This window comes from Lagopus leucura, unplaced genomic scaffold, assembly GCF_019238085.1.
Source record: "Lagopus leucura isolate 7727_CA_CO unplaced genomic scaffold, USGS_WTPT01 Super-Scaffold_100157, whole genome shotgun sequence".
Lineage (NCBI taxonomy): Eukaryota > Metazoa > Chordata > Aves > Galliformes > Phasianidae > Lagopus > Lagopus leucura.
Window position 1 is genome coordinate 6,018,191 of NW_024962334.1, and position 13,351 is coordinate 6,031,541.

Here is a 13,351-nt window from a genome sequence, read left to right on the forward strand (position 1 = left end):
TGAGGTTCTTTCAGATCCTGGGCATGCCAACTTTGACAAAAATTAAGTATTTCTTCCTGCCACCTCAGTGTGGAACAACATTTTCTGTATGTGCTGAAGATTCATGAGTCAAGTAAGTGATGCATGCTGAGAATCAGTGAGAACTTAGTGTCGGGTCTCCCACAATGCAGCTGGCTCATGGTATCATTTCTCTTGCTTACTTTTTTTTACCTCCCTTACTCCCCATGTATGAGAAAAGCTTTCATACAGGTGCATCTTTACTTTCCATAGGGGGAAAGCCAGTATCTATTTCTACTGCATCTATTTACTATAACAAATGTTTTCTTTTATCATTTCAGAAAAGAACCATATTTTCAGATGGTTACTGTCTCAGAGGCCAGACTTGAAGGATAGAATCAACCAGCAAGACAGAGATGGATGCACTCTCCTGCACATTGTGGCATCTTCCAGTGACTATTCCCGGAAACGCAGTAAATGCAATTCCTTTTTCTTTATTCTTACTCCTGTGTTGTTTTTTTTTTCTTATGGAAAAATGAAGAATGGCAGAAAATTTCAGACCCCAGTGTTTACTACTACATACAAGGAAGAAAATGAGAAAGCCCTGTTATCTAAACATAATAACTTAAATATAGGCACTTCAGTAATTCCCTTATAAGTCTGTATGCTTCATTTTTTAATTTTTGCTTCTTGATTTGATTGGTTATGACTTTCCAGTAAGTACCCTGCAGTTTTTAGTTACCTTTTAAATCTAAACATGCCTTGACCTCCTAGAGACCTATCCTATCTTTCTGTTCTCTTGTTTGCTTCTTATTTTGTTTTGACCAGGTGAAGCTTTAAAACCTAAGTAGCAGTGTATCTTGTCAGAGATGAAAAATGAAATGGTGTCCTTCAAGTTTTCGGTCAGGTGTCTTTTATGTCAACTTAGCCTGGCATTCTTCCTTGTATTTCTTACGCTGCCCACTAGGTGGCCTCAGGAAACAAGCATCAACGCCAAGATAATTCCACTCTTCGAGGTCGTTGAGCACAGTGATATTCTGATGGCTCTCTTTAATAGTATGAATGAGATGCAGGCAGTCCCTATCTAACAAATTTCATTTCCTGGAAAGAAGTCATACTTCTTTTGCAACATCTTTTACTATAAGACTCTTGTATTTCTAGAAAAGGCCACGTACATATTTAGAGATATGTTTATAAATATATTAAAACCCTTACTTCCACCCATTAACAAAAAATAATTCCTAAGGTGGCTTGAATGGTAAGACTTGTACAGGTAAAGCATGGCAGCTGTATTAGTCTGCATCACTCTTTTCTCATCCAGATTTTTTCCTCAGTGCATGCAATTAAAGAGATTGTGTTCTGTGGAGTTGTGCCTCGGGAAGTGTAACGATCTACCAATTCTTTGCTCAGCGTTTCTTCATCTTCCCTTGCACTGCATGATTTGGTGTCCCTGTGCTCTTCCAGCTGTTCTGTTGGAAGATCAGTACTGCTGCTTGCAGGGCTGTAAAGTGCAGTGGGAAGTTGTAAGAGGAAAGCTTCTCATCTTTGAGAATGATTATTAAACAATGTGTCAAAACTTTCAGTCACTATTATATTTGTCTTTGTTTGTTCTGTAATTCTGTATAGCATTTCAAAGCACTTGAAGTGACATCTGTTAAAAGCAGTGACACCATTAGTTAAACTAGGAATCTTTGTTACAAGGCTTATTACCACAAAAGTGTTTTCTGCTGCACAGGAAAGAAAATCAGTACACAGGTGTACATATTCATGCTTGAATATGTGAAATAGGCAGTTTTGTTAAGTCACCTTGTGACTTACAGAATAACAATAATAATAATAGAAAAATCTCCTGTTTTGCTTTTTCTTTATGTACAGAGCAGTTTGCCTAAAAACTGGAGAAAGGATTGGGGCATAGCAAAGGAGAGGCTTTTGACATACTGCCTCTGATCAACGGGATGCTCTTGAGGCACCCCATCACTTTGTGTTTCAGTGCTCCCACTGCCCAACTTACAATAACAAAGAGAGTTTATAATTATTTTTTTAACAGTTTGTTGAGTTTCTTCTGGTACAATAGCTAACAATTCTTAAGACACTGGATGAATTTTATATATATATGTGAGTGTATATATATATGTGTGTATGTGTGCTAGAAATTGTGCCACATTTGAAAACAAGAAAACAAAACACAACAGCCCCTGAACAATGAGAATTATTCCCTAATTCTCTAATAATTCTCTAATGCTTTTTCTTATAATGCTTTAGGTCAAACAGAAGATGTGCTCATGCTTCTGAATTTTGGGGCTGATCCTACCATTCCAGACGCACGGGCAAGAAGCGTCATAGATATTTTGAAAAAGAATAAAAACTTTGATGCTGTCAAAGCAGTCAGCAGTCACATTGAGAAACACACTTCCTCCTCTGTGGAACTGGAAGGTACTGTACGGACTCGGTGCTTTTTCTGTTTTTAAATTAAAACCTTTGGATGCAAAATTGCTTTATTTGTCATTGGCAATAGTAGGTGGAATTTGTGTAACTTTCTGTATGTGTTGTCACCCTGGTTAGACAATGTTGAACATTTTGTCCTTGCTTGAAGGTGTCTGCTGTCCAGCTAATGTTCTTAATGTATCATGCAGTAAGTAATTACAAATTGCTGGAAGTTATTATAAGCCATTGCTGGATTTTTTTTCCTTAGCGCAAGGCTCCCCTCCTGCCATAGAAACTGCATCTTTTTGATCTTTTTATCAGTTTTGACCACTTAGCTTCACCTTAGTGTTTGGGAAATGAAACATTTAGTAAAAACACCCATGACATATTTAAAATGATTTAAATAAAGAAAAAGTGTTGACCAAAAAGAGAAGGCCTGAAGTGATGAACACATATGTGAAAAGATAATGACCTATTTTGAAAACAAAATGTTTTATGAGAGATCCTCCCTGTTCAGAAAGTTTTAGTCGTCATTGCTCCACATGGGTGACATGCAGCTGAAACTCCTATGTTACATGGAAACTTAAAACCTCTTCACATGAGAAGGGACAAGAACAGCAGAGTGGACTATTGGAGAGCCTCCCATAACCAAAGCAGTGAACCTAAAATTTAGTTGCACTCTTGTAGTAAGGGCAAACTGCAAATTATTTTTAAAACTATTACTGTTATTTCTGGGCAATTTGTGAAAGACCAGTTGTCTTATGGAAAGGTGCTGATCTTGATTTTCCCAGTGCTAACATAGAGTTTGATGAATTGACAAACTAAACTGGTTTTCAGTCTAGTCTTATAAATGCCCATCAGTTCTGAAAAGGACTCAGTTCTCTGTAACTTTCTGTTCTAGAAACTAGTGCATGATTGCCCAAATAACAGGGAATTCTGCTTTGACATCAATAAATCGGAAAGCGTGCGAATTGTACAATAAGACCTCAGTGTCAAACTATCAATACTGACTAACCCATAGATAATTTCCTGTCTTTTTCAACAAATGGCATAAGCCTGAGCTGCACCTCTCTCCGAGTACTGCGGTGTACTCAGGGAGATGCTGGTTAGGACATGAGATGGAGAATTGTCTTCCCACAGGACTGAAGGGTTACTGCAGAAAGTGCTGTCTTGGCAGCATGGCAGCTTGGTTGGTACTTACATTCTAGCTCTGAAGGAGATTGGGGGGGAGCACAGACACTTCCAGCAGAGGATCCAATTGTAGAAGTCTGTTTGGAGAAGCTCTTCTGTGTGTCCACATGAGAGCTGACTTATAAGTTAGGCAGGATGTTCCTGCAGGACTTAAGAGTTTCAGGAACTGAGGTGCCAAGTGATGGAAAGCTTTAAAAGAAGATTATTAAGCCCCAAACATGGATTTTGCTCTTAAAACCATTTCTTCAGTACAGTCTTTCTGAGTTGGTTTGGTGCCTGATCGTGTTTTCCTAGCCAAGGTGATGTCAGTATTAGTGGCGTTACCATATTAACTCAAAGCATGCCATTTTCAAACCAATACTTATTTGTGTTATGCAGCTCTTAGGGCATACGTGAAGGAAAAGACCTACACAGGCAAATCAAACTCAGGAAAAGGTGAAACTTATAGACTGTATCTCTGGTTTCACGTGTGTATTACGTACTAGTTTACTGGAAGTCTTTGTATTTCATTGCAGTTGCATTTTCTGGCTCTTGGCAAGCAGATTCCCATAGTTCTTTCTTTACTGTAGAGATCTTTTGCCCTTCTCCTAGAGCAGTTCTTAGCTCAGTGGTTCTCAGGTTTACAACGCTGCCCTTATAGAGGTAACCGTTTCAGTTGGCATTCCATGTATCTCAGCATGTTTTTGGGGGTCAGTTTATTTTCCCCAATGTGCAGCCCCAGGAGTTTTCTAGGCTTAATGTAAAGCAAGAGACTGGAGAGCAAGACACTGCTTTACCCCTGGGGATAATTCTGGTTGCTAAAAAGGTAACTTACCCTTTGCTTTGTCCGAGGGGGGAAAGCTACTGTTTTGTCTATCTTTGATGTACTTAAATTCCCTGAAAATTACAGGAAATTCATGCCAAGTCTTTCATTTAAAAACTGTTATTAGGACATGATTTAAAATCAGCAATTTTGCATTACCCAAGTATCTTAAACCTGTAGGTGTCATTTTGCTGTGATGGGTTTGTTGGTGGTTCTGTTTTTTGTTTTTTTGGGTTTTTTTTTTTTGGTTTAGTTTTAAAAGGGCAAATTACTCTTCAGCTGTATTTGTTAAATGCCAGTGAAGATTCAGACAAGCTCAGGGCATCTGATTAAAAATGTATGCTGGAAGTTGTCACTGTTCTTAAGTCATCTACTCTGAAAATTCTTATCATTGCAAGGCAGCAATGTCCTGCCTGCATGTACAGCAGCTTGCCTACTATTGCAGTTTTCAGCCTGATGTATTAATGTAAAGAGTGTTTAATGAGTGTATCGGATGTGTTTTGGGATACAAAATATAATAATACGGTGTATTACAACCCTGCCCTGAAAACATGACCATGAAGAACTGGATTTTCAATTCTTGTAATGTTTTGCAGAGGAAGACAGAAGAAAAGCCGTAGTCGATTCTTTCCTGGATGCTCTGGAACAGTTTGTCAAGTTCTGCAGTTTTGAAAATGGGTTACATCATAAAAATATATTGAAGGAAGATGTGTTTCAGAGATTTCTGAAACTGCTTTCTTCTATGAAAGGTACGGTGAGTTCCTGTTTCTCTTCTTAATTGTTTTCATGCTAATATACAGCTTTTGCTCTCTTATCCTTCCTTCATTTCCTTGTTTCTACAGTTGATATTACTGGAACTGAGTACTTTCACTTATTTTTACTGCTGTATTTTGCAGTGAAAACCCATAATAATACACATGGAAATTCAGATTTGTCTGTCAGCATGAAGACAAAAGGATACAAGTGTAGAATTTTGCTGTTCTGTGATTTGAATTTGATGAGCTCGTTATTCTGAAATTTGTTTACATTGAGATGGATTTTACTGCCTGTTTTTGAGTGAGTTATTTTGTTCCGTTTGTCTTGCAGAAGTTCCTGAAGGGGTGCTTTGCAACATCTCCCAGGCCTGTGCTAACAGCATCGTAAAACTGTTGTTGAAGAAGCAAATGTGGCATGAAGTTTTGCTGTTGCTAACAGGGAAAGCCAATGGGGAAAACACATCAGATGGAGGACTCTTAAAAACCTGCAGTCTTTCAGATGTTGACATTGGCAGCATTATCCAGCAGTGTGACAGACTGGATGAGCGAGTCCACCTCATAAGATGTTTGGTAGAAAGAGGAGGTGAAAAAATTAGGATATTACTTTTTTAAAAAGATACCTTCTTTTGCATGTTTGGAGCAGCATAGTTTCAGAAATATGAAAGCATAGTTTTTGTGGCTCTGTGTAAGTGCTGAAGCTTGTTGAGGTGTAGTACCTTTTCCTGCACCTGCTAATTGGAAACCTATTAGGGCTATGTAGGGTGGAAGATGTTTTTCAAATCTTTGGCTGTCAGAGTTAGATTAGGAGGTAAAAGGCCAAAGATTCTTGTTTCCTTGCTTATAGTTTTCTTAAGCTTTAATTCCCTTGTCCTGAGCCTGGTAGAAAATGTGATTCACAGTCTTGGGGTTAAGTCTGTTGTCATGTCACAAGTAATTGGCTACTTCAGTGAATTCAAGGGCATGACCAAGTATCTTTTTTTCAGTAACTGTGAACATGATCATTTTTCTTGTTTTGCATAGGTTCTATTGCTAGAATTACTCTGCCATTTTTCACTTCACGTTATAACTTGATACTAACTATAAATTAGGGACACGTGGTCCTGCTGCAGCCTTGTAACTGTCTGGGGTTGCAAAGAGATTTCTTATTTCATTCAGTGACTAACTTACTTGAAGAAGTTCTGGCCTGTGTTTTTCTGCTGTAACAGGAGGGCTGGCTTCTTAGATTATTGGGAGATCAGAGGAGATTCTGAAGATTTTCATTCTCAAAAACTCTTTCTGCCTGCTCAGTAATCAATTTGTACATTTCTCTGACAAGCACTTTCTGTAGTTTGCAGATCTGGTTTATCATATTCAACCCCTGTTATTTTCATATCCTTTGCAATAGCATTGCCAGATGGGACCGGAGCCAAATCTGAAACACCACTGCATATCTGCCTGAAGAAGAATTACTTTGAACTGGTGTATTTGCTGCTGACCAAGGGTGCAGATCCTCAAAATGTCTCCTTTGTAAAAGGAGATACTCCTTTGCATGCAGCAGTCTACATCTGTTTAGATAAAAGAGGTAAAGTTTTTGTGTGCTTAAGTCTAGGGGACACAAATATCTCTAGCAGGAGGGCATCACTCATTTTCACACCAAATGTTGAAAATACCTTAAGGACATAAAACTACTTGAAAGCATCCAAAGGTGGACTAGAAAGATGGTGAAGGATCTAGAGGGGAAGATGTATGAGGAGTGTCTGAAGTCCCTTGGTTTCTTCAGCCCAGAGAAGAAGAGACTGAGGGGAGGCCTCATGGTGGCCTACAGTTTCCTAACAGGGGGAATGCAGGAGCAGGTGTTGATCCCTGCTCTCTGGTGACAGTGACAGGACTCAAAGGAATGACATGAAGCTGCGTCAGGGAAAGTTTATATCGGAAAAGGTTCTGCACCAGAGGGTGGCCAGGCCCTGGAACAGGCTCCCCAAGACAGTGGTCATGACACCGAGCTTGCCAGAGTTCAAGAAGTGTCTGGCAGGGCTCTCAAACATACAGTTTGATTTTTGAGTGATCTCGTGTGGATCCTAGAGTTGGACTCAATCATCCTTATGATGTCCTTCAGACTTGAGTTATTCTGTGATACGATGATTCATGATCTTATTTCTTACCTGTCCAGCTCAGTGCCGCTTCCTCTGCTGTTTCTTTCATGTGATAGCAGAGGCAGCAGACCAGGATGTTTGGCCGTATCTCAGTCCCCAGAGTTTGTAGGCCAAAGGGTATGGACAAAAAACTTTATTAAGCTGATATGTACTGCTTTTAATTTGCAGTGCCTGGAGTTGTGAGGAGGGTTAATGGCTGGTCAATTGATTGATGGGATTGAGGCAGCTGTAACGTTTCCATCGCTTTCTGTTTTTTTTTTTCTGACTGTATTATTATTTAATCAAGCTGATTTAGAAAAGCTTCTAAAAAGCTTTTCTCTGAAAACCTGTAAAATTTGTATTAAATGGGAATGGTTTAAATATGAAGTATGTAGGAAGAAACAAAGAAAAAAGCAGGGCTAATCAGCAGACGTTGAAGGAAATCTGACAATGACATCTGAAATTCATTTGACTGTTTTTGTTCAGTTGTAACTCAAGCAGAGTTTTGTTCAGAGGAGTGAGTGAAAGGACTGTAGTGCTTACATAAACATGTGAGAAAATGTGAAAATCTGTCAAATAAAGCCCCAAATTTAGGTTTAATTTTAAATTAGTAAAAAATGCATTTCTGACTGGAAAGGGTAAAATAATTTAAAGCACTGTATTTATTTATTTATAAAGCATGCACATTTCATTAATAGTTTTAGAGGGATTAAAAACATAGGTCAGTTATAGACTTTAAATCGAGAGTTTAAACCTGGTATCCTCTCTAAGTATTTTCCACTGTGCAAAGTTTTTGAGGTGAAATTCCTCTATAATGATTTTGATGAATCACTGTTTTCATTAGGAAATAAATGTTTCAGGTAATCTGGATTAAATCATATATATATATATATACATATTTATTTGGATTAAAACTGGAACGCTGTAGCATTAGCACTCTCTCCTTCTCTCTTTTTCTCTCTCTTTTTTTCCTAAAGAAGCATCGGGCTAATCTTATTCAGTAAGAAACTGCACTAGGAACTTCAGGTATCAGGAAATAGTTGGGATTTGCCACAGGTTAGTTACATAACTCAAGACTATGTGCTGCAGATTCCTTCTGGGTACTGTAGTAAAATGAACCAGATGACCCTAGTGTTGTATCAGAGCTGCTTGTTTTCTTGATGACCAGAGTCACCATCTTCTGTTTGGTAGCTGTCAGGGCTGATACTGGACTTGGAAGTTTAAAAGGAATTAAATTGACTGATGCTCCATAAGCAGCTACAAAACGAGAGATTTTTAAAGCTTTGCTGCCACCATATGATTTCTTCTGAGCTTTATAAAATCTGTTTTGAGCTATTTCAAACAAACTTGTTTTAAAAACACGGGATGTAAAATTTATCTTTTGAAAGCAAATTGATTTTGCAGAAAAAAAAAAGCATTAAAAATTCTTGGCCTACCATGAATTTTTGAACTGATTTATTTTTTATTTAATGAATGCAACTGATTTATTTTTTTCTTGCTTTCAGATGGCACTGGCATAAACATCCTGAACTATCTGCTTGATCTCTTTGCTTCAAGACCTTCTGACTTTCCATATCTTAATCCAAATATGCAGGATGATAGTGGAAATACAGTGATGCATGTTATTTTTCAGAGAGGATTTTCAAAGCAGACAAAGAGAATAATGGATTCATTGGCAAAATTTGATGTTAACTTTAATATAAAGAACAAATTAGGAAGAGACGTGAGGCACAGAATCAAGAAAAATGACCCACTGCTACTTGCCTGGAATACTGCTGTATCAGAGAAGAAGAAGTACCGGCAGGATATAGCAGGGCAGTCAGCTAAAACACTTAAGCCTACTCCAGCTTCTGACGTGTCACAGACAAAGAATGGAGGACGTTCGTCTTCTGGGTCCTTATTAAAAGTACCATCTGGCAGCACAGCACGTAATGATGTAAAAACTCTGTCTTCTGTAAAGACAAAAAATGATCAGTTGTCAAAGCAAGAAATGGAAAAGATAAACAACCCCTTAACTATGCAGGAAAGTCTAGTGCAGGAAATTGCAACTCTAATTCAGCAATTGAAATGGGGTGATGCCCCGAGGAAGGATAATTCTGTGGTACAAAAACAATCTTCAGGCCAGACCAATTTGGAAGAGGGAAAAAGTGCATCCTTGCAGCTTGGTGGAAGTATAGTTTATTCTGAAGGAAAAGGAGATGACAGAGAGAAAAAGAAGGGAGTGCAGGAATTTAGTGTGGGCCTGTCTAATGGAGAGAAGGAAGAACCAGAGGAAGAGAAGATTCTGGATGTTGAGGCATATGTGCAGGAGTTTGATAACATGACTTGGGAAATAGAGTGCACTCCTGAAGCACTGAAGACCTTGGGCAGCAAAGATGTACCTCATTACCTAAAAACTAAAACTATAATGACAATTAAGAGGCTTGGCAACGGAGAATGGACTAGGGGTCTTCAGAAGCCACTGAAACATTTAAAAGCTGACATCCAGCTTTATGAAGCCAAACTGGGCAAAGGTGCAAGAATGCTATGGGAACTTGCGATTGACTTTTCTCCTCGTTGCAGTGAGAGTGCAGAAAAGATTATGGAGACAGAACAGACAAAAAGTCTTCTAGAAAAATCAGGAAGAGTTTACACAGAAATGATCAGAATTTGGGCCATTGTTCTCGATCACTGCAAGCTGAACCGTGTTTTGGACAATATATGCTTGTCCTACAATCGTGGGTTATCTTGCATCTTAAGGAAAAAGCTCAAAGGCATAAATGAAGGACATCAGAACTACAATGTGACAACACATAAGCGTGTTCCACGTTGTTATGTTGAAGACTTGGAGAGGGAAAAATCAAAGGAACATACTATCCCTGAGTATTTCCCTCCAGCCAGTGCAGCAGAAATGGAATACAATATAATGAAATTTCACAGCTTCAGTACTAACATGGCACTTAACATTATAAATGACGTACATTCTGCTGTTGAGTACCCTTTCCGAGTTGGGGAATTGGAGTACGCAGTAATTGACCTCAATCCAAAGCCCATGGAACCAATCATTTTAATTGGGCGAAGTGGGACTGGGAAGACGACTTGCTGCTTGTATAGGCTTTGGAAGAAATTTTATTCGTACTGGGAAAAATCCACCATGGCAAATAGTCCTCTGCTGGAGAGGCAAACTTGGCGGCAGAGACAGTGCAGTGATGTTGAAAAACCTAGGTTAGAAAACGAAGAGTGTGAAGAAAAACAGGACAGCGATGATTCAAGTGAGGAGCAGGTGAGCGAGGAGCAAGACCAGGACAGTGAGGATGAAGAAGTTGCTACGGGCACAACTGATACGGAAACAAATCCGTGTGATGACCGTGAAGAAGACCAAACATGTAATTCAGAAGAACCAAACAGACTGGAGCATCTGCACCAGATCTTTGTAACAAAAAATCCCGTCTTGTGCCAAGAAGTTCAGAAGAATTTCATTGAACTCAGCAAGTCTTCTAAGGTAACCAGTCATTTCAAGCCTCTGGAGCCAAATGCTCACAGGCTACAAGACGTTAAAGATGAAAATTTCCCACTGTTCGTCACCTCCAAGCAGTTGTTGCTGTTACTGGATGCATCTATGCCTGACCCGTTTTTTCCGAGGAATGAAGATGGGAGCCTTAAGAGAACCATTGTTGGTTGGTGTCCCCAGGAAGAGTTGGTGATACCAAATTGGCAAGATGAAGACGAAGAGGGTAATGCTGAAGCCGAAGATGGTGATGAGGAAAGAACTGCTGATGGATACTCTAGGGAGAGTGACCTTCGGACTTTTGTGACTTACGATTTGTTTGCAAATGAAATTTGGCCAAAAATGATAAAAGGTAAAAGCTTGTACAACCCTGCACTTGTTTGGAAAGAAATAAAGTCCTTTCTGAAAGGCTCTTTTGAGGCACTGAGTTGCTTCGGGGGTAAACTTACAGAGGAGCAGTACAAAAAACTGGGCCGGAAGAGATCACCAAACTTCACAGAAGACAGAAGTGAAATCTATCACCTCTTTTGTCTTTATCAACAGATAAGGTCTCAGAGAGGCTACTTTGATGAAGAAGACTTGCTGTATAACTTATCTCAAAGGCTCTCAAAACTTGGGGAGCTGCCATGGTCCATCCATGAGTTTTACGGTGATGAGATTCAGGATTTCACACAGGCTGAATTAGCACTGTTAATGAAATGCATCAATGACCCTAATTCCATGTTTCTAACTGGCGACACTGCCCAGAGCATAATGAAAGGAGTTGCTTTTCGGTTTAGTGATCTGAGGTCACTGTTCCATTATGCAAGCAAAAACACCGTGGACAAGAAGCAGCGTGTTAGAAAACCGAAAAGGATATATCAGTTATACCAAAACTACAGGTCTCATTCAGGTAGAGTATGAAATTTATCATCTGAGCTTGCGCTTTTCAGGTGACTCTAACGTTTGAGGTTTGCTACTGGCCATTTCAAAGCATCTTCAATCAGCTGGTTGTTTGTTTGTTTGTTTTTTAAGAGATCAGACGATCAGCTTTTTTGTTTCGATGTGGCGACTGGAAAAACATGAGCAAATGTTATTAAAATTGTAATTTTTTGAACAGCCATGCTTAATGTATGTTTTGTCTTCTCAAAAGGTAATCAGATGCCCTTGTATGCACTACTTTTCCTTCCTGAAATTGCTAGGTTTTGCAGGATTGATGAGCTGCTTCTACTTGTCATATTAGTTTTGCATTTGACCTTCATTTTGTGAGGAGGGCACTGCTAAGTCTTTGTAGCAAACTTTCTGATCTTTACAGGCTCAAGAATGAGGTCTACTCAAAATATCAGAAACGTGAGGTGGGCCTTACAGCTTCTTTCTTCTCTCACTCATGTTTGTTTTTGTAATTATACTTCTTAAGATCAACATTTTAATAAAATCTTTTAAAAGTGTCTCTTGCAAGTGAGTATGAGACAGTGTGATTGAACTTTAAAATCTATATTCTGCTTATTGTAGGTATTCTCAGCCTTGCATCTGGAGTGGTTGATTTGCTTCAGTACTATTTCCCAGAATCTTTTGATCGGCTTCCAAAGGACTGTGGTCTCTTTGATGGACCAAAGCCTACAGTATTGGAGTCCTGCAGTTTCAGTGACCTGGCAATTCTGCTGAGGGGCAACAAAAGGAAAACACAGCCTATTGAATTTGGAGCACATCAGGTTTGCTTTTCTTAGGTATACGGCTTTTTGCAGATTGTTCCAGCTGTGCTGCTAAATAGATAATCACTTTATATGGGCTGCCCACAGGGGTTTTTCTTAATCCCTTCCATTTTACTGCTAAGTTATGCCTTTAAAACTCTGAAACAGTTGTTTTATCGGTTTCTCTTTCTTTCTTCTTAATGCATTTCTGGCTCTATCAGCTCTTTATTGCATCATGTGATTCTTGTCCCATTCTTTTCTAACTCCAAATTATCCTACACCAGATCTGCAGCTGTCCCTTCATACCACACATTTGTCAGTCTTCTAGGGGCAGCTTTGTGTAGCGTGCTGGAATGTCTCTGTTAAATGCTGCCTGGTTTTGGGGAACCTCTTGCATTATCTTGACATGTTTGTATGCCTTCTGTCTGTGGCTTTCTAACATGTTATTTTTATTAATATATTTCATTATAGGTAGTATTAGTTGCAAATGAAACAGCAAAGGAGAAGATACCTGAGGAACTCAGTTTGGCACTTGTGCTGACAGTTTATGAAGCAAAGGGCTTGGAATTTGATGATGTGCTCCTTTATAACTTTTTCACAGACTCAGAGGTACTTAATTCTTATCCCTTTTCTGCCTTTTTTCTTAATGTATTGATTTTACACGTGATCTACTTGGCTTTCCAGCTGGGGAAGGATGCACAGTTTCCTCTGAAGACAGGTAGTTTCATCACAGTAGAAAACAGACTTGGAGTTCTATGAAGTGAGCCTGATTTCCCTTAGTTCTGAATTTTTCTTCAGACTGTGTATAACCAAGATGTTATAATTGCAATATAATCAAAAGAGGAAGGCAAAAGCAAACAAGGATCGCAAAAGAGAATAAGTAGAAGAGCTTACCCTTGGGTTGAGCTCACTAG

The 13,351-nt window shown here is 39.0% G+C and overlaps 1 protein-coding gene across 1 annotated transcript in view; it reads left to right on the top strand.

Annotated features, from left to right (window-relative positions):
* The first annotated feature begins 316 nt into the window (after window positions 1-316).
* The window catches only part of TRANK1 (tetratricopeptide repeat and ankyrin repeat containing 1), a 30,218-nt gene continuing 17,183 nt past the window's right edge, over window positions 317-13,351 (top strand). The window contains exons 1-8 of the mRNA XM_042888504.1: window positions 317-470; window positions 2,260-2,430; window positions 5,011-5,163; window positions 5,501-5,752; window positions 6,554-6,730; window positions 8,786-11,659; window positions 12,259-12,458; window positions 12,909-13,046. Of these exons, the coding sequence (XP_042744438.1) occupies window positions 317-470; window positions 2,260-2,430; window positions 5,011-5,163; window positions 5,501-5,752; window positions 6,554-6,730; window positions 8,786-11,659; window positions 12,259-12,458; window positions 12,909-13,046 (4,119 nt within the window). The remainder of the gene's footprint in view (window positions 471-2,259; window positions 2,431-5,010; window positions 5,164-5,500; window positions 5,753-6,553; window positions 6,731-8,785; window positions 11,660-12,258; window positions 12,459-12,908; window positions 13,047-13,351) is intronic.